At 44.9% G+C, this 22021-nt stretch overlaps 1 protein-coding gene across 1 annotated transcript in view; it reads right to left on the reverse strand.

The window, feature by feature from the left end:
* Nucleotides 1-10284: 10284 nt before the first annotated feature.
* Nucleotides 10285-22021, reverse strand: part of TENM4 (teneurin transmembrane protein 4) — a 349236-nt gene continuing 337499 nt past the window's right edge. The window contains exons 28-29 of the mRNA XM_018071344.2: nt 21536-21678; nt 10285-13582 (exon numbers count right to left, since the gene is read on the reverse strand). Of these exons, the coding sequence (XP_017926833.1) occupies nt 12824-13582; nt 21536-21678 (902 nt within the window). The 3' untranslated portion in view covers nt 10285-12823. The remainder of the gene's footprint in view (nt 13583-21535; nt 21679-22021) is intronic.

The following is a 22021-nucleotide window of genomic DNA, read 5'->3' on the forward strand; positions in this document are numbered from 1 at the left end:
GTGTGACAAAAGTGTCTGAGCAAGTACAAGTGGGGCTGTGATGCTCATTGCAGTCCCAGCTGAAACAGGTACTTCAGACCATTCCTGAAGGGGGACCTTTATGAAAGACATTTTTGGCTTTGCAATTCATCCTGTTGGCTGGTTTATGAGCCAATTTCCTCACAGCGTGTTTCTTGCTGGGATGATGGGGAGCATTTAATTTCTTATTCCAGGAAGAGAAAATAAAAGATGAAGAGGAAAAGCCTGAGTTCAAAAGGTTGTGTTAGTTTTTCTCCATCAAGTTCAGCTGACTTTATTTTACTATAAAGCCAATTCATCCACTTAACTGAGGATGTTGGTCCCACACACCTAAGACCTCAATCACTTGTTCCCTATTGGTTGTAGAGGAATGTGTGGCAGTGGGTTATTCATCTACATGTTTCAGCTAGAAAACTAAATTTAGGAGGAAGAATTTGGCCATGTCTAAGTAGTTTTATGTTGCAAAAATGTGAAAACAGGACTCCTTTTTATGCCTTTCCAAGGGTGTTCATAGAGGACTCTGCCTTTCCCTGCTTGATCATAGAAAATATTAAAAACATCCTTGGACCTGGATCACTCCCTTGCCCAGGTTCATGGGCAGAGACAGAGCTTGTGCCAGCACAGATGGCGTTGTTAGACATGTGAGGGGAATATAGAAAAAAAAAAAAAGAAGACAAGTAGAAAAGTGCATTTCTACAAAGAGTCGTCAGCCCTCCAACTTTGAAGTGCCAGGGCATGTTTGCTGCAGTCATTTCTCAAGGTCCCCACAGAATTGCTGAGAGGAAGAAAGCCGTGTTTAGAAAAGCTGCCAGATGACAAGACCTGGGGATGTAGGGCACCAAGCAATCACACGGTGCTTTGCTTACTCAAAGTACACCTGCAGGGAGGAGAGTAGGGATGGGGGTTTGTGTCTTCGTGAGAGTGGGGGGAGAGCAGGAAGGGATAGAAGAGTCTCTTAAATGCTTATAAATACCTGAAAGTCCATCTGAAGGCTACTCCTTTTGAAAATATGCATGTATTTCTATATACACATATATTTCTGTGTGACTATACAGCTCCCTTTCAGTAGTGGGCTGTGAGCAGCACACCTAAGTGTCCTGCATGTTGTGTAGGTGTTAAACCCTGAGCTTTCCAAAGCCATGGGCATGATGCAGGAGACCTTCCTTGGTGCTCCCTTATCAAATGCTGGAGGTGGCTTTTTCTAGTGTGACGTGCAGAGGCCTGCAAGCACTGGGGAGGGAGTTTGAGGGTGTGGAGCAGAGGCAGGCAATGCCCCTGCACAATATCCTCTTGCCCCAGCTCTCTGCCCCAAAGCAGAGCTGGCCCAAGCAAGAATGTACAGAAGAGGTAAGAATGAACAGAAGAGGACCCTAGGTCTAGTGCAGGACATGTCCATGATGACAGACAGAACAGTCTAACCTCTTACAGCTGTCATTTTAGGCTCCTGGACCAAAACTCAGGCATGCTGAAATCTGTCAGCTGAGATCCATCAGCTGACATGAAACTCTAGGAGTTGTATTTACACTGGTGAAAAAATCTTTTTCTTGGTGTCACCAACCTGTTGGACCCTGAAGGTCTCAGTGGAAAATCCATGAGATCCTTGGGATAGTTGCACCCTTGGGACTTGCCCCTTGACTATTGTAAAGGTTTGCTGTATACTGGCAATATAAATGCAGAAGATTTTTAGGTATAGAAAGGGGAGCTCCTGACTGACCCTTACTGATCTTTTTATTCCAGTATCTCCTGCTGTGAGGCGAAACCACCCAGGCTGCTTTTAACAATATCTGGAACCAGCGGGTGTTTTCTCCATGTCTAGGTAGGGACTGGTGCAGAGGAGATGTGCAGTAGTCTGGAACACCGATTTCTCCTCAGCTCCTCCTTAGGGTGGTGGAAGAAGCACAACATGTCCTCCACCAGTCGCTCCCTCTTGCAGATGTGCTCCAGCTTCATGTGGAGGTTGGAATTCCTCGCTGGTGGAAGGTGTGCTCATGGGAAGGTTTCAGAGGCACGAGCAGGGGGTAGACAGCATCAGCCTCACAGGAACTCCAACATCCTAAGGCACACCCTACCCTGATGGACAGCTTCCCTAGCAGATGCAACTAATCCTGGGAATTTTCGACAGATATGGAGACGTTCATCCACCAGCTCCTCCACCATCCTGAATGATTCTGGTGGGTCCGGGAGGAACTTGGTTGAAATTCCACACATGTCCAGTGCAACACTGGATTTTTCTTCTTGTTCCTCCTTATCTGCCTTGTTTCTGGAACTGCCCCCCTTGCTGCTGTTGGCTGGCTGATAGCTCCTTTTCCTGAGCCACCTCCAGAGCCTGAAGAGTATGAACAGCACTCCTGCAATGGCCCAAAACTGTCACTGCTGCAAGGCAGTTCAACATCAAAAGGGTTGTCAGGCATTGGAACCAGCTGCCCAGAGAAGTGGTGAAGTCACCATCCCTGGAGGGATTTAAAAGATGTGTAGATGTGGGCCTTGGGAAGGTGGTTTAGTGGTGGGCTTGGCAGTGCTAGGTTAATGGTTGGACTCAGTGATCTTAGAGATCTTTTCCAACCTAAATGATTCTGTGATTCTATGATGAGGTCTGGTTGTGTAAAACTCCTAGAATACACGAGGATCTTCTGGATGGAAAATAACAGCATAGCAAAGAATTAATGGATCCCTCTTATCTCCTGCTCTTGGAGGCAGAAATCAAAGCCATCTTGTGGTCCCACTGGCTTGTAGCATTTCCCTTGTGGGACTGGCTTTACTGAACAAGTTTGCTCTAATGATCTGCCTGCTGATTTCTGCCTGGAAAACCCTGGGGTAAAAAAATATTTTCTAAGCTTTGGTTTAAAAACTCCACTCTGTGTCTCGAGAGGTGGAATTGGAGACGCTCAAGCAGACGGAATAATGTAGCAGATCGAAGTCCAAACTCAGAACCATGTTTTGCCTGTGGGTCTGTTTCATTTAATTCAGAGAGTGGAAGATGAGCTGGTTTTAAGCCTAAGCATACTGGGTTGTAAAACTGCAAAGATACGGTGCTTAATCTGTTCCTATATTCCTTCCCATTGTTCACCAAGTAAATCTTGACAAGGATATGCTGGCAGGACTTAGAAAGGCTTGTGTTTTTACGAACAGTATGCTGGAGGAGAAGGAGGTGTTAGGGCTCGTGGTTTATGTAGTGGGTTGGTAGTTGGAGCAGTTTTCTAGACAGAAACGAAGAAATAATTTTTAAACATCCGACTCACAATAATCCATGCAATTCCCTTGCCCTGGCTGTCATTATTTTAGCAGGCTGCATTCAAAGGAGCTCATCTTGCCCTGGAAAATTCTCTGCAAATGATCACCACATAGAAACAACTGGTTCAAACCAGAACTGTCATGATTCCACAAAAAACTGAGCTCAGTTACTTCAAAGAGACACACTAACAACCAGATAATGTTTTAAAGCAGGTCAATTTCTGAAGAAGAGTCTCTGTCCCGGCTCTCAGCAGCAGCTCAACTTTTCTATATCTCCAACCTACACCTTTGCAGAGGAGAGCCAAAAGGCACTGGGAACATTAGGTTGCAACCTTGGGTTTTCTGTAGCCTGGAGGTGCAGCACTGCCCCCTCCATGCTGTGCAGTGGAGGGATGGGGGGTTGCTGCAGCTGGTACTTACCTGCCCACATTGTTGCATTGCAGCACTGCGTGGGTACATACACCATCTCAAGACACAACTGAGCTAAAAAGTCCTAGAGGGACCAATATTTCAGGTGAGCTGTGTGATGTGCTGTGCCAGCCAGTGGCAAAATTTTGGCCCTGGGAAGAATCATGAGGCTGGAGCACTTCTGTGGGGATGAGCCACCTGTTCTACCCATGTCTATTTCTCCCATCCAAATGTAATCACCATTTTTTTTTAGTACTTTCCAACTATATGTGAGATGTGGTCCATGGCTGAGGCTTCCTATGGAGAATGCAGAAGAGGACAATTTTTTCTGTGCTTTCGTCTTAAAAGCAAGGAGAGTTTCCTTGTAGTGTTGTGAAAGATAAGCCAGAGGCCTCTGGCTATGGCCCCTATTAAAAACATAGTGTGATAAGTCTGCTCTGGCCTATTGGACTGACATGGCAGGGCAGTTCTCCTGAAAGCACTTGATTTACTACCTACGATATTTTGATTAAAACATTGGTCTTATCTGGCACAACCACATGAGGCAGAGCCAAACCTGGTTCGCCGACAGCTTAAAATGTTGCTGTTTCCTTGGCTACCCTCAGGGATTAGTCCTTGGTCCAACGCATTTCAATATCATTATCAGTGATTTAAGTCAGGGTCTTTTCTGATGATAAACTGCAGGTGGCGCGGCGAGTGATGGACGGTACGTACTGGGGAGGGCCGGTCACTGTCGCAGGCTGATCTGAATTCCCTGGCTAAGCACAGCCCAGGAAAATGCATGTGAGTAACAACGCGATGCAAACTAATGCACCTGTCTTGGAGGAAAGGCTTCAGATCAGCCCCATGGGAAAACAGAAGCTCAGGGGAAAATATCAAGCTGGCCATGTAATTATCTCAATGGGCACTTTCCAGGGCAAGAAAGAAGGGGGCAACGCCTTCCTTGGAGACAAAAATCTCTGACGAGTATGGGATCAAGATCCGGCCTTATGCATGAGGTAAGTGAAACTCTCCTGCTGAAGGAAAGGTGGCTAAGCATGTCAGAGGATGGAGAAACTAAAAATACCCAGCAACTGGAAAGTAGACTTTGTGCTATGAGGCTGAAGGAGTCTATCCTGCTTGGTGTAGCAAAGGGATAGCAAAGAGGGGACTTGATTGGTACCAGGGGGACATTTGCTTTGCAGGAGGGTTCAGGAGCTGCAACAAGTCTGGTGGCTGGAAACTGAAGACTGAGGAACACGGCCCTGAAAGAAAACACATGTTGTTGGTGGAGAGAATGGCATCCCACCAGGAATGGCCAAAGCCAGGTAGAAACCTTAGGGAAATCTCGCACACGCTAATATCCACCAGCAGTTGGACGCCTCTCACCTAACATGACACGCATGCAAAGAGGTCTGAACTGGTCCCTGTGGCTCTGTCTGGTGTCAAAGGAAAAAGAGAGGTGCTGTTTATTTCCCCTATCACAGCCACCTATCTCCAGGGGAGGGGAATTCCACCCAGCAATGCTGGACTCTACCTTTTGTTCTGAAAGACCCAATTCACCTGGTTTTGGAGAGCAGAGCCGTGCTCAGGCAGTCAACCTGGATGGCAATGGAGACACTCCCTGCTCCTCCTCCAGTGATTGCCACCCAGTGCTTTGCTTCATCTTTCCATTAGGTTGTCCCCAAGGACCAGCAAGAATATTTCCCTCAACACACATCTAACCATGTTTTCTGAAGTTATTCTTGATCTTTTCCTGAAGCATCAGAATAAGCCACCAGTGGGGCTAGACCAGGTGGTATTAAGGATCACACCAGGGTTTCCCTGGGTTACTGTGGCATGTGCTGCAGCAGTTTTTCTTCTCCCTCTGCATGAATGAGGATCAGATGCACAGGTTTCTACAGGACATATCACTAAATCTAATGATATCTTTATTTTTTTAAACATTTTTTGGAGTCCATGATGTAGTTTCCCAGTTTGCTTACCTTTCTGCTAGAATGAGAGCTTCCCTGATGTCTCAGGGATGCTCGGAATCCCTAGCATTACTGCCTGGATCAGCAAAGCCCTGGGGACACTTGCAATCTTGTATCCCATCTACAGGTGGGCCATGCACCTATGAGTGTAAATTTGAGGAGTGGGTGGGCACTTTGGTCAACTCCTTTACCATGTCCATCTCCCATGTAAGGACCAAACAGCTGAGGTGAAGAAATTGGACATTTTCACAGAAAAAAAAAAAAAAAAGAAAGCAGTACTTAAACACAAAATATTGTTTTATTTGTCACCGAAGGCTACACATGGTCACTTCTGTCTGCTTTTTTTTTTTTTTCTAGAAGGTATCTACATCTGCACTTATTTACAGCCTGGTTGTATTTACACAGTCAAGAATACAGTATTAGAAACACAAAGTGTTGAGAAAAAAAATTTCTCAAAAAATTAGTTCCAGACTTCAGGAAAATTATTACACAGGGTAATGACAAGAGTCTTCAGTGCTGGGCTTACAGATGCAGCTTTGATACAAAGTCCTCTTCTTGGCTGGAGCTGCATTAGAAGTCCTCTCACAAAATAAACATTTTTCTTTTTAATAGAAAAGTGTGATTTTTTGATTGGTTATTTTAATAGCATCTGTGAACTGTCCAAACATTTTAATTTTCTTTTTGGAAAGTTTTATTGTTTGCTTGAACAGTTTCCAGCTCTAAGGAGAAAAAAATAATATATATATGTATATATATTTTTAGTTGATTTTCATTTGTGGTTTTCTATGCTCCCCAGAAAGCACTGACCTTTGGGATCAGAGTTAACAGCTGAACCATGTAATACTTGGTCAGGAACACAAAGTTTTATGGTAATTAAAGGAGAGCAGAAAAGAAACACAAAAGGTTTCCCTTGGGTGGGCCAGATTGTTTTTGGTGGGAGTGGCAGAGGATGGAAAACTGCCACAGGAAATGGCCCCCCGGGACATGCAATGGCCCTTCATCCAGGAGTGAGATGGGGGGTGCTGGACAGGGCCCTGTGTGTTCCCATGGTGTCTGTTTGAAGTTTGCTCTACAGTCGCAAGTAATTTTCTTTAAATATACCCTAGAGATGAAAAACAACAACAAAAAGCAAACACAAGCAAGCTGTGGGTGTTTTTTTTTTACAAAACTCATGAAAATTCTTTGGTGTAACAGGGGACTATTTAGTGATCATAATAAAATGAGTGATTATAATAAAAAGAGGTGCTGAAAAACTTCTATCCTCTGGAGGACTTGAACAACAGGAGCAAAAATGCCCCAAGCCAGGCTCACTATGGGATGGAGGATGCTGCTGCCCACATGGCAGCCAGATTTTATCCCATCAAACACATCCCTGGCATGGAGGCACCAGGGCGAGGAGACAAAGTGAGTGAGATTTAACAAGCAAAGCAATCTCTTTAGCTCCGTTATTAATGTTATAGGTGGTTATTTCTCCTCCCCTTTTAAAAAGCGGCCAGAGGACTAACCATGATCCCTGGTCCTGGTTTCAATTACGCAGAGATTGAATCAAAACAGACTGCTGTGCCGTAAATATGAGGGGGGCCCTCTCTGTAAATCGTAAAATTGAATTCTAAAATTTCATGTTAAGAACCTTGTCTTTGCATAATGGATTGTGGTGCCATCCATCACGGTGACACTTACAAGTCACAGCTGAAAAAGTACTTTATTAGATTTTTTTTTAAACAATTTTGATTTATTCTGGTTACACTGTCTGTATAATAGACTGAGCAGAATCTCATGCCGATCCCTACGCTCAACAAAGCAATCACAGATATATTACAGAAATCCCTCACTGTTTCTAAGTTACAGCCAAATGGTGTCTCAGGGACTGCTCCCAGTCATCTGTGCCTTCTAAACCCGAATCAAGCATTGGGGCTCTTAACGACCTTTGGTTTCATCGGCTCTCACCTGGTGTTGTTTAGAATTGTTGGCACATTTTCATTGTGGCTCTGATCAATAGCTGTGATGACAAAGATATGATGAGCTGCATGATTCCCTCTGGTCACCGCTGCTTAATGATTTTTCCAAGCGCCAATCTTCAGTTGAAAGGGGAAAAAAATAAAATAAAGATCTCAGTGGAAATAAACATTGTGGCATTTCTCGTGATGCCAAATTAGTCTTGCTTCTCTCCCCTTGGGCTGAGCACACAGGATGTTTTTCAGCTGCTCCTGAAGCAGCTGAAGGAGTCCTCATGGCGCTGCTCCTGCCTGGATGCCACATCAAGTAGGCCCCATCACTGTTGTCCCTTCAAATGGAGCATGTTTTGGTACCAGCACCAGCTACTGAAGGCTTGAGCTGTTAGTCCTTGCCATTCTCACTGGGAGATGCAGCCCCTGCTCCAGACCACTGGACTTTCTCCTCTGAGCTGTGAGATTTGGTCACAATCCGTCTCACCACCCTTTGGACTAGAGACAAGTCCAGAGTCCAAAGTAATTTAAGCTACACCTTTGTATTTTTGCATTTTGAAAGGAAATTCCTTTTGGTGAGGAATCACTCCTTGTTTTGGGAGTCAAGATAAAAACGACTTCTCAAAATCAAGCCTCAAAGCATGTGAGACCGCAGCGACCTTATCCCTTGGAGATGGCCTGGCATGCAACTGGCCTTTGAAAGAGTATCTAGAACAATGGTGGACATGCTGGAGGGAAGGGATGCCATCCAGAGGGACCTTGACAAGCCTGTGTGGTTGGCCTGTGTGGACCTCATGAAGTTCAACAAGGCCGACAGCAAGTTCCTGTATCTGGGTCGGGTCAATCCCAAGCACAGATACAGACTGGGCGGAGAATGGATCAAGTGTAGCCTTGGGGGTGTTGGTGGGTGAGAAGCTCAACATGATCCAGCAATATGCACTGATAGCCCAAAAAGCCAACTATGTCCTGGGCTGCATCACCAGCAGCATGAGCAGCAGGTCAAAGGAGTGGATTCTGCCCCTCTGCTCTTGTGAGACCTCACCTGAAGTGCTGTGTCCAGCTCTGGGGTCTCTGACACAAGAAAGACATGAACCTATTGGAGAGAGTCCAGATGAGGTCACAAAGATGCTCAGAAGGCTGCAGCACCTCTGCTATAGAGACAGGCTGAGAGAGTTGGGGTGTTCAGCCTGGAAAATGCTCTGGGGAGACCTTAGAGACCCTTGCAGTGCCTAAAGAGGCTCTAAGAGAGCTGGAGAGAGACTTTGGACAAGGGCATGGAGTGACAGAACAAAGAAGAATGGCTTCAAATTGACAGAAAGCAGATTTATATTAGATATTAGGAAGAAATTCTTTACTGTGAGGGTGGTGAGGTACTGGACAGGTTGCCCAGAGAAGTTGTGGCTGTCCCATCCATGGAAGTGTTCAAGACCAGATTTGATGGACCTCTGACCAACCCCGATCTCGTGGAAGGTATCCCTGATCATGGCAGGAGGATTGGAATGAGATGATCTTTAAGGTACCTTCCATCCCAAACCATTCTATGATTCTATGAGATGGGGGTTAGTGCTGTGGGATTTGCACCCAGGACCTCCCAGTCCTACCAAAGCAATGAATTGCTGCACCTCTTCCTATAAGCAAAGCAAGAAGGGTCAGGCACACACAGCATGGCCCATAGCGGAGGCAGAAGGGGCAACACAAGGGCTGGGAAGTGGCTATGGTGCCATCAGTGGAATGAAAATGCTTGTGGATAGTGGAGTGCAGTCCCTTGATGAGGGCACAACTCTTTGTGTTCTCAACCCATTCCGTGGGAATGCACTTGAGATACTGTAGAAAAAGCATTTTTCACTAATGGAGGGGTAAATTTAGGGCTTCAGGACTGATAATGTTCTTGTTTTGCCATCTAGGTGAAGTTGAAAGCTTTCACAGAGGCTGAGGATTTAGGAATGTAGTAGCTGTCTTTGGTCAGGTTTGTCCCGAACACTAGACAGCCATCCCTTTTAAGTTTTTTGTTTTGATAGAGAGGAGCAACATATACATATATATACTTTTACATATATACTTTTTTCCCCTTTTTGACCTAATGTCCATAGTTCCCATGCCATGTGCAGGCCTAGGAGAAGATCCTCATGGACCTGGCAGGCAGACAGGCGCAGTTGCATCCCACCGCTGCTTGAGGATGCTGAGAAATGCAACTCGAGGGGTTTGCCTTTGCCATGGTGCAGAGCAGGACGGCTCCTGGGTCCAGGCATGCTGAGTGTGCACGGCAGGACTGTAAGACTCTTGAAACATGGGTGAACTCCTCAAAGTCATTAGCTCATGTAATAACCTGAAGAGTCTCTGTAAGGCTGTAGAGGTGCCATCTCAGGCTGGCAGGGTTCCAGTAGGAATGTTTCACACTTGAATCCCTTTTCTTGGCTCCATGGAAACATGGCCCATTTACTCTAGCACTACTCCTCTTAGCATTGTAACATATGGATGGGGATGGATACAGAAGCACCAGTTCTCTTCGGAGCCTCTTGGAGTGGGGCAGTGTAAATGGGAGGCACATTGAGTCCTCTCGGCACTGCAGGTATTCACCAGGGATTTATACCTTTCGACCCAACTTCCTGCAGATGTTTTTTCCTCCATTCATGCTGTTTTAGATATTCACAGCCATCACAAGTTTGAGGTTCTAAGAGGGATTTGTCCCTGACGTGACTTGGGGATGGGGAAGCAGGGAGCTGGGTAGCATTGTGAAGAGGGTGCTGCCTCCTTTGAGTAGGTGGCTACTGCTGGTTTGTCTAACATTTCCCCTAATCCCCACCAGCGCATCCTCAGGGCAATTGAGGCTTCCCAAGAGCTTGATGCTGGCAGTACAGGTGGTAATGCCATGGCCTTTTAACCATTCCTGGCAGGCGGCAGCCTAAAGCAACTGCTCCCTTGCCAAAGCCTAGAGCTGGTCTGGCCAACGCATCTTCTCCGAGCTGACTCTGCCAGAACTGGATACCCTTTCCAGCTGCCTGTGGTTGACTCCTGCCAAAGTAATAAAGGTTGTGTGCTGCAAGGGGTGGTTCAGAGTACAGCACTGGGACACAGCACCAGCATCATCACCCTCACTGCAAGCAGGAGAGACCATCAGAAAATCAAAACCATACCGGTGGTTATGGCCACACAGCCAAAGGCATTAGGGATTGGGAACTGGAGGAGGAATAGTCTGTTAGGGGAATTTCCATCCCATCACCTTCCTTCTGGCAAGCACCCTGGAACAGACAGGCAAGGCAGACGGAGCTGGCAGCTGGCATCTACGGGGAAACCGTGATAGCACTGGGGCTGCCAATGTTTCGCTGCTCGAGGACTGCATGCCCAACATAACTACCCCGCTTTGTCTGGGGGGTGAGACCCTGCAAACAAGTATCAGTCTGTGCTGGAGGATGGCAGTGCTGGTGGCATGAGTGCAGAAGAGCTGGCTCCGAGGACACAGGTGCATTGTAGGGCTCCAAGTCAGGAAACAGCCTTGGCATGAATTTGCACATCTTGGGTTATCTCTCTGAAGAACTGGGAAGCAAAAACCAAAGTGGATGGAATAAAAAGCCAGGACCGAGCTGTTCCCAAAGAAACACAGTGAGAGCTCTTAGAACCGGGATACGTGCTGGTGTCAGTGTGATAAGACATCTGTTTGGGACCAGGGTTGGCCACCTCCAGCCAGAGCTCCATTGAGAGGTGGGGTAACATCTCTGCCTGCAGGAACAGCCCTTGCTATCACAGGACTGTTTCAGGCAGGGAAGAGGATGCTGAGCTCATCTCCTTGCTCCCTTGAATTTCAAGGACTCTTGCAAATACCAGAGCACAGAGGTTATGTGAATACAAATTACATTAGCATGCCGAGTGACTTTGTCAGCAGTTTCTCATTAAAGCACTTGGTCCCCTCTGCAGTGGGCACTTCCACTCAATCTCCCCCTTCATCACTGCTAACAGTCAACTGTGCTCTCCATTTAATTCGAGCTCGTGTAAGAAACAGTGAGAGAGCTGATTCCAATATTCTCCTTCTTGTCCCACCACGCACAAGCTGTTGCTACTTATTAAGCATTTTAAAATCCCTGCTGCCAAAGTCCCTGGGAGACATTTATCTGCCATAGTCATAAACGACTTGCCAGCATGCTACTCAAAACTGCATTTCCCAGCCAATAAATACAAGCTCCAGAATCAGGAAAAGCAGGGTTTGGCTCTAATTTTCAGTGGTATGTCACTGGGATACTATAACTACTTTTAAATTCAAATCAGCTTCTTAAAAATTAACTGGTTTTATCAGATACAGCACAGTGGACTGTTAAACACGTAGCCTCATGTACTGAAACACTATACATTTAATGAAGTTATGCCATTAGCAAATGTACAACATGGGTGCATTAAATCCACCTATAGAACAGCTCTACGTATGAGAGAGAGGATTTATTTTAGCTTTTCTCAATAGAGCAGGAGTCCCTTTTCTTGGCTTTTGCTAGGTTATTTAACTAAAACCAGGATTTGTGCACACACAAAAAACCCCCAAAAGTATCTACTCTCATAATGAAAAAAGACTGTTTTTTTTTCTTTTTTTATTCCAGTTCAGGAAGGAAGAGAATCATCTTGCAAAGTAATATAATCAGCTCCTTTGCCTCTATAATCTACTTCTGCTCAGCAGGAGCCCCCAAGGAAACACTTTATGTCCCAACTGAAACATGAAAACTACTGGTAAGGTCTCTTTTGAGGCACATGATTCGGACGGTCACTTTCAGAGTGTCAGAATCAGCGCTGTCTTCCACCTCCTTTCTTTCCAGGAAGAGCTCTCTGGCATGCCGTGGACTCCCCATGTTTTGGGTGGAAGGCTCTCTGTCCCTGCCCAAACCAGAAAGGGTTAGGATGACACGAGTTAGCACCGACACCCATTTCGCACTTACACCTAAGGACGTACGTACGTTGACGACTCCCCACTTCAAATTCCTCACAAAAGAGGGGGCAAAAAGGAAACAAAACAAAACCAAAAATGGACAAGAGACAGTAAATTTCACTGTGATCACACTACGGCAAAATATACCTTCTGTTCATTGCAAAAAACACATGAAGGCCAAATTAAAGAGGGAAAAAAGTATGTTGCATGAGTTACAGTGCAACTGTATTATTCCTTTTCTTTCTATTTTCCTCCCCCCCCCTTGTTCAGTTTAGAAAAAGTATTGAGTACAACACAGTCAGGTAAGTGGCCACAAAAGAGTAGCTGTCTTTGGCAAGAAGTCACCGCATTGACCCTCTCTGTCACCTTCTGCCCATTTCACTCTGTCTCATGAAGTGGATGTTGTTGGCGCTGTCTGAGAGTTCGGGGTACTGCTCCACTGAGATCACAAAATAGCCATCGTAGCCCTGTACCCGGCCCGTGTTTAGCACTTGTTGCCTCTCCCCTTCTGTCCATGATCGAATACCCTCCTCCCCATCCCGCAGTCTCTGCTGTTCCCGGGACCAAGCTTGGGTGACAGCGCGCTGTCGGGCCAGCTCCAGGACACGTGCCTTCTCCTCGTCCAAGGTGGTCCCGTAGCGAGTGTTTAGACACAGTGCACCGTACTGGAGCTGGATGTCTGTGTAACGTCTAGTCCTCCCACTCAGCACTGTGTTGATCTGGGACACTGTCACATTCACGCCGTTCTCCAGGGTCCTCCGCCCGCCGCTGAGGCCCAGGATGGACAGGTCACCCTCCGATGGCCCCTGCTTAATGAAATAGTGTGTGTCCACCCCGTCGATGGTGAAGTGCAAGTTCTCCAGGTAATGGGCGTTGTTCAGGATGGCCGCGATCCTCCGCCCGTCCTCGTTGGCCACGCTGATAATGTCGGTGGCCACTCGCCCATCCTTCATGGCGAACTTGACGCCCTTGCCGAAGATGGAACCTCCAGAAGCAAAGTTCTTGTTCCTCTTGATATGCTGGCACCCAGCGATGCTGGAGCTGTAGATCTGTTCGAAGCGCTCGAGAGTGACAAAGGCCTTCAGCTGCTTCTGGACTTCACACTGGACCCCCAAAATTGACTGAGCAAGGAGAGAAAAAAGAGAAAGACATATTAGAAAGAGAAACCTTGTGACCCAAAGGCATCATTAGGATGCTAGAGACCAGCAGAGCATCCTGGAAACATGTAATGAGGAGCTCCATCATTTTTTTTCCCTTATCACATTTTTTCCTAATTTTAATTGTTTTTTGATGGAAGAGATGCATTGTCAAGTTATTGCCCCTAATGTACATTGTTTCTATAAACTGAACTGTATTTAATCTCTGAAGGATGAAGAGGTAGAAAAGGATTTTTTGTCTCAGTGGTGTGAGGGTCGTGTTGGGACACTAATTAGGTTGTATCTCAGTGTTCTTTTTCTGCATATAAGAAACAACTCATCTTGTGCCTGTGATGCTTTACCAAATGATTTCAGATTTTCTGTGAAGTGTGGAAGTATTTGTAAAAGTTCTTTCTATTTTAACTTCACTTTGCACCTCCTTGTGCTGCCTCCAAAAGCCCTGTATGACCCCCCAGGTGGCCATAACCACTCTATATCCCATTTCAGCCTGGCCAAATTAGGTTGTTCAAAACTCAAGGAAGGCACTGAATCCAAGTCCTATTTCCTGCAAACCCCTACAATGTACCAGGCTCCCTGCGCTAAGGCCAGCCATACCTGATGCTCAAGGTTTGGCTTATACTGAAGCAAAACTGCTGAGAGACAACAGCCTGGATCATTTGCAGTCAGGTACATACAAAGTCACTTTTGCTGTTAGCATATAATGAAGCAAGCACACGAGTCAGCAGCTCATCGTTACTGCAAAATGTCTTTGGAAATGCTCTCATCAATTCATGGCAGCACAGGCTTCTTACAGACTCCTGTTCATGAACAATTATTTGCTCTAATTTCACAAAAGCAAGAGGATGCTATGACAAAACTCCCCTGGCATTGCCAAAGGCTCAATTCAATAATGTAATGACACCCAGGATTAAAAATAGGATACAAAGAAAAGTTTGCTGCACTCCAATTATTTTGAGGAAATTTAACATCCATGATGGATATTGCCTTAAACTGTCCACAAGCAAAAGGCTGACATCCTTCCCTGGGTGCAAGAAGACAATTCAGGTGATGCAGGCATTTCAGACTTGTAACATGGTAAGGGAAGTGAAATAAACCCTTATTTCTATGGTGGCTGTTTCCAGAGAAGAGTCTTAAAGTATTAAAAAAATAAAGGATTTACCATTGTAACTCGCTTACAGGTTATGAGCAGTTTTGGCTGATAAAAGAGAAAACCATAAGAGAATAGAGGTACACAACTTCAAGAGCACATTTTGGGTTGTAAAACATTAAATTACCCTGAACTGACTTTTATTCAAAGTGCTGAGCAGGCTGGTGTATCTTCTCCTTTTCCCCTTTCGGCTGACAGCAAAGCAGCTGGAGCAGGAACCAGCCTCCTATGGAGGAGGAGCTCTTTCTGGTTCTCCCCATCCTGCCTGTAGGGCATCTCACACACCGCCTAGAGAGCAATATAATTAACAGACTGATAGGGAGCCGAGCCCAGCTTTCCTGCCAATTCCACAAGTGCTCTAATTATGCAAAAAATGGACGTAATTAATGTAGATGTCACAGATGATGGACATGGAGCAATTAGGTTTCTAGGCTTCATGAAACACTTACTGTTCTAAATAAGTGCACATTGCACAGCCTTGGTCATTAGCTCTTTCCTCTTCAAAGAGGTTTTAATGGAGGGTTATTCTTCTTGGGTGTATCTCATATGGGTTGACTCTAGGTGGTCCCACTACCACTATATATCACATTGCTCTTCCAAATTGCCTCAGTAACATTTACAAGTGATGGGAAAAGGCACTTCCCAATACTTACACTGAATCACCGTTCACTCAAGGATGTAAATCAGGTCTTCTGTGCTACATTGCTCTGTCCTGTGATCATTTATGTATCACCATCTATATATACATCACCTTGTTTACCAGCAGTTGAGTGATAAAGAGTCCCTGGAATTAATTGCACCATCTATGATTATCACCTTGGAGAAGGGAGCTCGGGGAGGTAAGACAGTACTGGGCATGGGTGAATAATTCCATCAGAAATGTCCTCCTTTCTCATTCTAGTTTGTCTTCATCACCTTATTCTTGATGAACTGCAGGAACTCCTGCACCTTTTCAAATCTGAGCAAATTATTAGGTATAGATCCTCTGTGAGTGCCTCCAAATTAGATTGCCCCAACAAAGCAGTGGGTCTGGACACCACTGGATAGCAAATTCACAGGCAGACACCTACCTTTATGTGTCTTAGTCAAGAACAAAATCACAACTAAAGGGTTTTCTACTGGGCACTGGTTGCTTCTGGGCTTTCCCCATCTTTTTTTCAAGTAGGGAAGTGGGAGATGAGATGTGCAAAGCTGTAATGCTGAACATCACAGTCACTTAGAATCACAGAATAATTCAGGCTGGAAGGGACCTTAAAGATCACCTAGTTCCAAACTCTCTGCCACAGGCAGAGACACCTTCCACTATACCAGGTTGCTCAAACTTAACTATCAACTATTCCTATAACTAAACACATCTCTGTTAACTTGAAAACAAGCCCAGGATGACTTTGAAATGACTTTTTGAGTGCACTTCTTTGATAAAGGAGTGTATTTGGGAACAGCACTTTTTTAAAAGGAAAAGCAAACACATCCAACAGAAAAAAAACCCCATCCAACAAATTCAAACAAACCAGAGCACAGTCAGTTTGTATACTCTGCTGTGAATATAAAGGAGGTAGAGGCAAACAGATTATATGTAGTTCAAAGGGGCAGTATCCCTGACTTTGAAATTACCATTTCTGTTTAATCTTATAACTCATTTCAATGAACTGGCAAAGAAAAGAAACAGAAATTTTCCATCCAAAGCTGCAGTGGCATGTGCTATTCTCTAAAAAGTGCTGCTGCTGTTAGCAACTGTAAGCCAAGGTATCTATAAAACCAGTTTTGCAGAAGAAAGAAGGGAATTCATTGTTATTTTATTTCAATATTTGTTGCTTGATGTGAGTGACAAACGCTGAGTTTATTTTTTCTCACAGTCTTTTTTAATCAGATGTCCTTAGGTGACATTTCACTTTATCTAGTAACAACCCTTTGGAGAGAAGCGAACGACCTTCATCATTTGTTCTCTGCTGCACAAAGCTCAAGAGAGCAGCACAATACAGAGATCTCTGAATAGCCTCCTGCATTTTACCGGCACCTCTTGAGGATTTGAAATACCATCGCCAGATCCTATCATCTGTTGTTTTTAAATACCGCCTTCCAGTGTGAGACTGAAAGCTTTAATTTCCCATCCAGGATCCAAGATGTGAAATACGTGAACATGTTTCCAAGTTTCTTTCTATCCTTGTGCCATTATACACAGATAGGTGTTTCTCTTACAACCATATGGCTTATAACACAGAAAGTCTCTTCTTCCAAAAGGCTTGGAAGTTATGACTTCCCTGAAATGTTATTCATCATTAACTCCTTCCTATTTATCACAGAATCATAGAAATGCTTGTGTTGGAAGAGATCTTAAAGATCACCTAGTTCTAACCCTTGCCACCACGGGCAGGGATGCCACCAACTAGACCAGGTTGCTCATAGCCCCATCCAACCTGCCCTTGAACACTTCCAGGAATGGGGCATCCACAGCTTCTCTGAGCAACCTCTACCAGTGCCTCACTACTCTCTGGGAATAGATTTTCTTCCTATCATCTAATCTATATGTCTCCCCTTTTTGTTTAAAAATGTCCCCCCCCTGTCCTATCACTATTTGCCTGTGTAAAAGCTCTCTCTCTTTTTTACAACCCCTCCTTTTTATTTACCACCTAGCTCTCTGTTAACAAAACCATTTTTCAGTAATCAGCCTCCTCCCTATGTTCCACCTGACCATTACCTGGAGACAAGTCCCCATTTGGATGTACCTCACCAGCTCCCAGATGGTGTAGGTGCAGGAGGAGCCCATCAACCTTAGCAGCCTGGCAGGTATTGACCGCTGGCATGGCTGCACTGCACGAGGGCTGGCTGAGAGGCAACGTGCCTGCTCAGCAACCTGCCAAGCACCAACACCAGTGAGGCAGTGGAGGTGAGCGACTGCCCAGCAAGGCAGTGCTCGAGATGATGACTGGTTGGCAATGTGTGAAACACAAGTGCCAACTCATGGGCTTAGAGGAGAGGTCCCTTCTCCACCCCACCAGTGTACACAGCTGCAGGGGGTAATGAGGTTGAGTTCATCAAGCAGATTTCATTTGTAGAGAAATAAAGGATTTGCCTCCTTCTCTTGTTCATCTGTTTTCATATGGCTCATCTATTTTCCGAAAGCCTCAAGAGTTCAACTCCCTTCCCTGCATTAGATCTTTTGAAAACTGGCCACTATATCTGCAAAACATAACAAGGGGCTGATGGACAGACGTGCAGACAGAGTGATGGTCCAAGCCCAGGCCAAAGCACTCGCAGTGTGAGGATGCCTTCCCTGAATGATGAACACTGGCAGAGCCAGTCCCTCAAACAGATTGTCCTTGAAAGAAGCTCTGCCAGAAAGCACAGCACTATAGCTCACTCGCTGGCTGAGCACCCCAGAGCGGCCCTTGCCTCCAAAATGTTGCTCCATAAGGAATGCCAAAAACCACTCCTTCCAGCACAGCCTTTAACAGGCATTGCAGAAAACAGGACCCTTCCTGAAGTCAGTGCTCATGGGATGGAGAGAAGGGTTTTTATTAATATGATGTAGATAATGATAAAAGTGCTGACTCCAAAACACTCCCTGGAAATAGAGCTGTTCTGGCTCCAACAATTACCTGACAGTTCAACAAGACAAAAGTGAAAAAAAAAACAACGAAAAAAAAAACAACAAAAAAAAAAACCTAGAAGAGAAACTGGATTCAGGTGCAGCAGTTCCACAATATGCCAGAGGTCACCCAGAGTCCCCTGGTGGCCAATAACACTGAACTTGTTCAACAAGCAATTTAGAGACAGCCTCACGGTCATAGGGAGGAGGGGAGGGGGAAGTGCTGCACAACAGAGTATTGGATTTTAAATGTCACTCGGAGCTGCAGGGGGTTAGTGCAAGGTTTATGACATATCGGCTGTTTTTGAGGTGGTGGATGCTCAAAGTCAGAACTATCTCTCCCATCTTCCAGACCTGCAACGCAAGTACCAAAAATGTTTTGGAAGGAGATGCCAGGGCGCTCTGGTTATGCACTCTGAAGAGAGACGAAGCAGCCATTGATGGGGAGCTAGTTCCTTTGCTGTTGTGCTCTTGTTAGTCATTCCTCTCTGATAAAAGAACTGATTCAGTCTGCAGGGCCATAGCTTTGATCAGCAAAGCCAGTAAAGTAGCTCAAATATACTTTGGTCTATCACAAGGAGGTATGTGATCCAGAGAAACAGGGATCAGAAGACGTGGCAATGAGAAAGCTGTGGTATATGATTCAATGATCGATGCCTTGTCCAGGCTACTTTTAAATGACAAAAGAGCTGGGGCTTACTCCAGAGGCTCCAGTTTGACCATTTTTATCATCTGAAAATGCTTCCTGTGCTTCCATTTACCTATGTTTAATTCTGTCATTTGTGATGTGAAATTTTCCGAAGTTTGTATTTTCTTCCACATGCTTCATGAAAATATACAAACAGTAGGAAGGAGGGCTGGATTGTGTCTGGAAGCCGGTTTGGCTGGAAAGGGTTGCGAGTGAACAGAACTTTATGGGAAACATCAGTGTTGGATGCATGGATAGACATAGGAGAAAATGGATCATGTGTTCAGGTATCATATGTGAATGAATTTGTTTTACGCAAATATGTGCCTACAATATGCTGGGTGTGACATAAAGGAAGGGAATCCTGCTCTATTGCATTTAAGAGCCACTTGCTATCACAGCATGATCCTGCAACTGTAGACAGAAATAAAATGCTCATGTTTTGTTGCTGTCATAACACAGGGGAAGAATATAAAACAGCCTGCAATGGTTAAATTCCACTTTCAGCATTTCAGTGTAAAGTGACTCATCTGGAAGCACGATGGCTGCATAAAGCCCTCTTTTAACGAGCAGGTCCCTGCACAGTCCTCACTGCAGCTTCTGGCTTTAAAAACCTGGCAGGGACATGGAGATTTTCTTTTCTTCTTATTGCTCATTCAGGCAGATTCCTCTAAAATGGCTGGATGGAAGGGAGGGTCTCCTTGGTTTTATTTCCAGCTCGTCTGCCTGTATGAGCAAGGGTTAGTCTTCATCTCAAGCTGTCACTCATTACTTGGCTATTCAATAAGTCAAATCATGATAATGAACTAATGATAAAATAATAATATAATAACACTACTACTACTACTACTACTACTACTACTACTACTACTACTACTACTACTACTACTACTACTACTAATTTCTGTGGTGGTTCTGTGTGGGTTATTACCTACTGCACATAATATTTCTGAGACAATCTTCTGTGCAGTCTCTGAACAAGCCTTCCCTGTTTGCCTTCTCCTGTACGGCTTTGCCTGAGGATACTGTGTCACATCAGAGAGAAGGAAAAATCCTGAGGCTCTCTCTCATTACAGAATAATCTCTATTAGCATTTTATTGTTTAATCAAAAGAAATAAGAAACAAAAAAGGAGTCTTTGAGCTCAAAAACACAACTGAGTTGCTGCAGTGTAATAGTTTTCAAGCATCAATTCAGTCATAGTAGCAAAAAGGCAGAGTTCTTGTGGTCCCCCCTCTACTATTAAGTAATACTTAAAATAAATCTCTTGCTGAAGTTCAAGCTGGTACATTTTAACTTGTCTTCACCACAACTTTCAGGCTGAGTACCAAGGATGGACTGACACATGACTTTTCTCAATCCACAGTATCTTGTTCGCACCTCTGCGTGATACCTTTTGTTGTCAAGGAGGTGCGACCTTCTGGTTTAAGATGTGTACATCTGCTGCAGGACACCAAGATTTCATTGAAGTCACAGATAAAAGAGGCTAGGAGCGCAGATGGAATCAATTCCATTGCCTATCATTTTATTAGCAGAAATGTTAAGACCGTGCCCTGATCTCCCCCAAGCATGTTGGGGCCTCACTGCTCTTGCAAAGTTAGAACACACAGCAATATCAAGCAGGAGTTCAGACTAAAGAGGATTCAGACTAAACAGGTGAAAGCAACCCCAGAATACAATCAGTCTAGAAGATGAAGGAGTATCCTGAGAGGTAAATGATGTTTTCAAGGTCATACACTGATAAGAAGTAGGGCTGAGAGTTAACCCAGGGCTCTCAAACCCTGACTCAGTGTTCTAACCTTTAACAGTGTTGCCTCCATCTTTCAGCTGACTAATTCCCAACAGGAAGATGGGGAAATGATTGCGTGCAAAAGCTTTTTTTGTGCCAATTTTAGCATTGAATTTTCTGCCATCATCTACCAAAATGGCTTGGGATGCAGGGCTGTTTTTAAAAGCAGGACATGGTTACTTGGGATAAACGCATTCAGGTAAAATGAAAGTTCAATATCATCTAAAACTTCTTTCTGGTGAGAGTCCCTGCAATGCAGAATAGTTTCCTAGGGAAGTACTGGGGTTTCTTGTTTAGGACATTTTAAGCCAGACTGAATAAATTTCTAGAAAAAAAGTCTGTGAAAACTGATTCTGCATCAAGACTTGCCCTTTTGTAATTTTTTTTTTTTTAATTTCTAAGAATCCTTGGTGCAAAGGCCTTGAATTTAGCCTGCAATATGTAGTAACATGGCCTCTGTGGGAGAAAGAAACAGTAACTATTTCATTGAGCAATGACCAGAAAATATAGGAAAAAGCACCATGGCAGTAGTGAACTTAAGATGTGATTATTCAGATAGATTTCAATACTGGAATGGGGTCTGACTTGCTCTTAATCTCCCAGTGTATCTGGGACAACACACTGATAGAGGTTTTTCAATAGAGATTGTAAGTGAATAGTCTGCTGATAAGGGCATGAGATATAGTATGGATTTGCATGGATCACCTTGCTATTGTCCCATTCTTGGGTTTTCATCTGCGTGTGGATTAGCTCATAGGACGGCTCCATTGCATCCACGTCTGGCTTGGGGTAGCCGGGGATGACGTTGTGTAGCTGGAACCCGAAGGTGAGCAGCCAACTGTTGACATCTGGAAGGGAAGAGAAGCATAAATAAGATTATCTGATCTCTCAAGCAGGATTGCCCAGGAGAAGGCCCAGAGGAGAACCCCATGGCGGCTGGCACTGTAGCAGGCTGGCCAAAACAATGAGTGTTTACTTTGTGTGAAGAGCACAAATATTAATGGTCCTTGAAAGACCTGTGTGCCAAAAGCTGGGCTTTCCACCTCCAACCAGAGCCAAATTCTGCACTTTCCCAGCTCTGAAACAGAAGCGCTGGCAGTGAGCAAATGGCTCAAATCAAAGCCAAGTCCACATCTGCCCTTCATGAGCAAGAATCAGGCACTGCTCAAAGGTATGCAGGAGAAGTGCAGG

Source organism: Manacus vitellinus, unplaced genomic scaffold (assembly GCF_001715985.3).
Source record: "Manacus vitellinus isolate BGI_N305 unplaced genomic scaffold, ASM171598v3 scaffold_2_pilon, whole genome shotgun sequence".
NCBI lineage: Eukaryota > Metazoa > Chordata > Aves > Passeriformes > Pipridae > Manacus > Manacus vitellinus.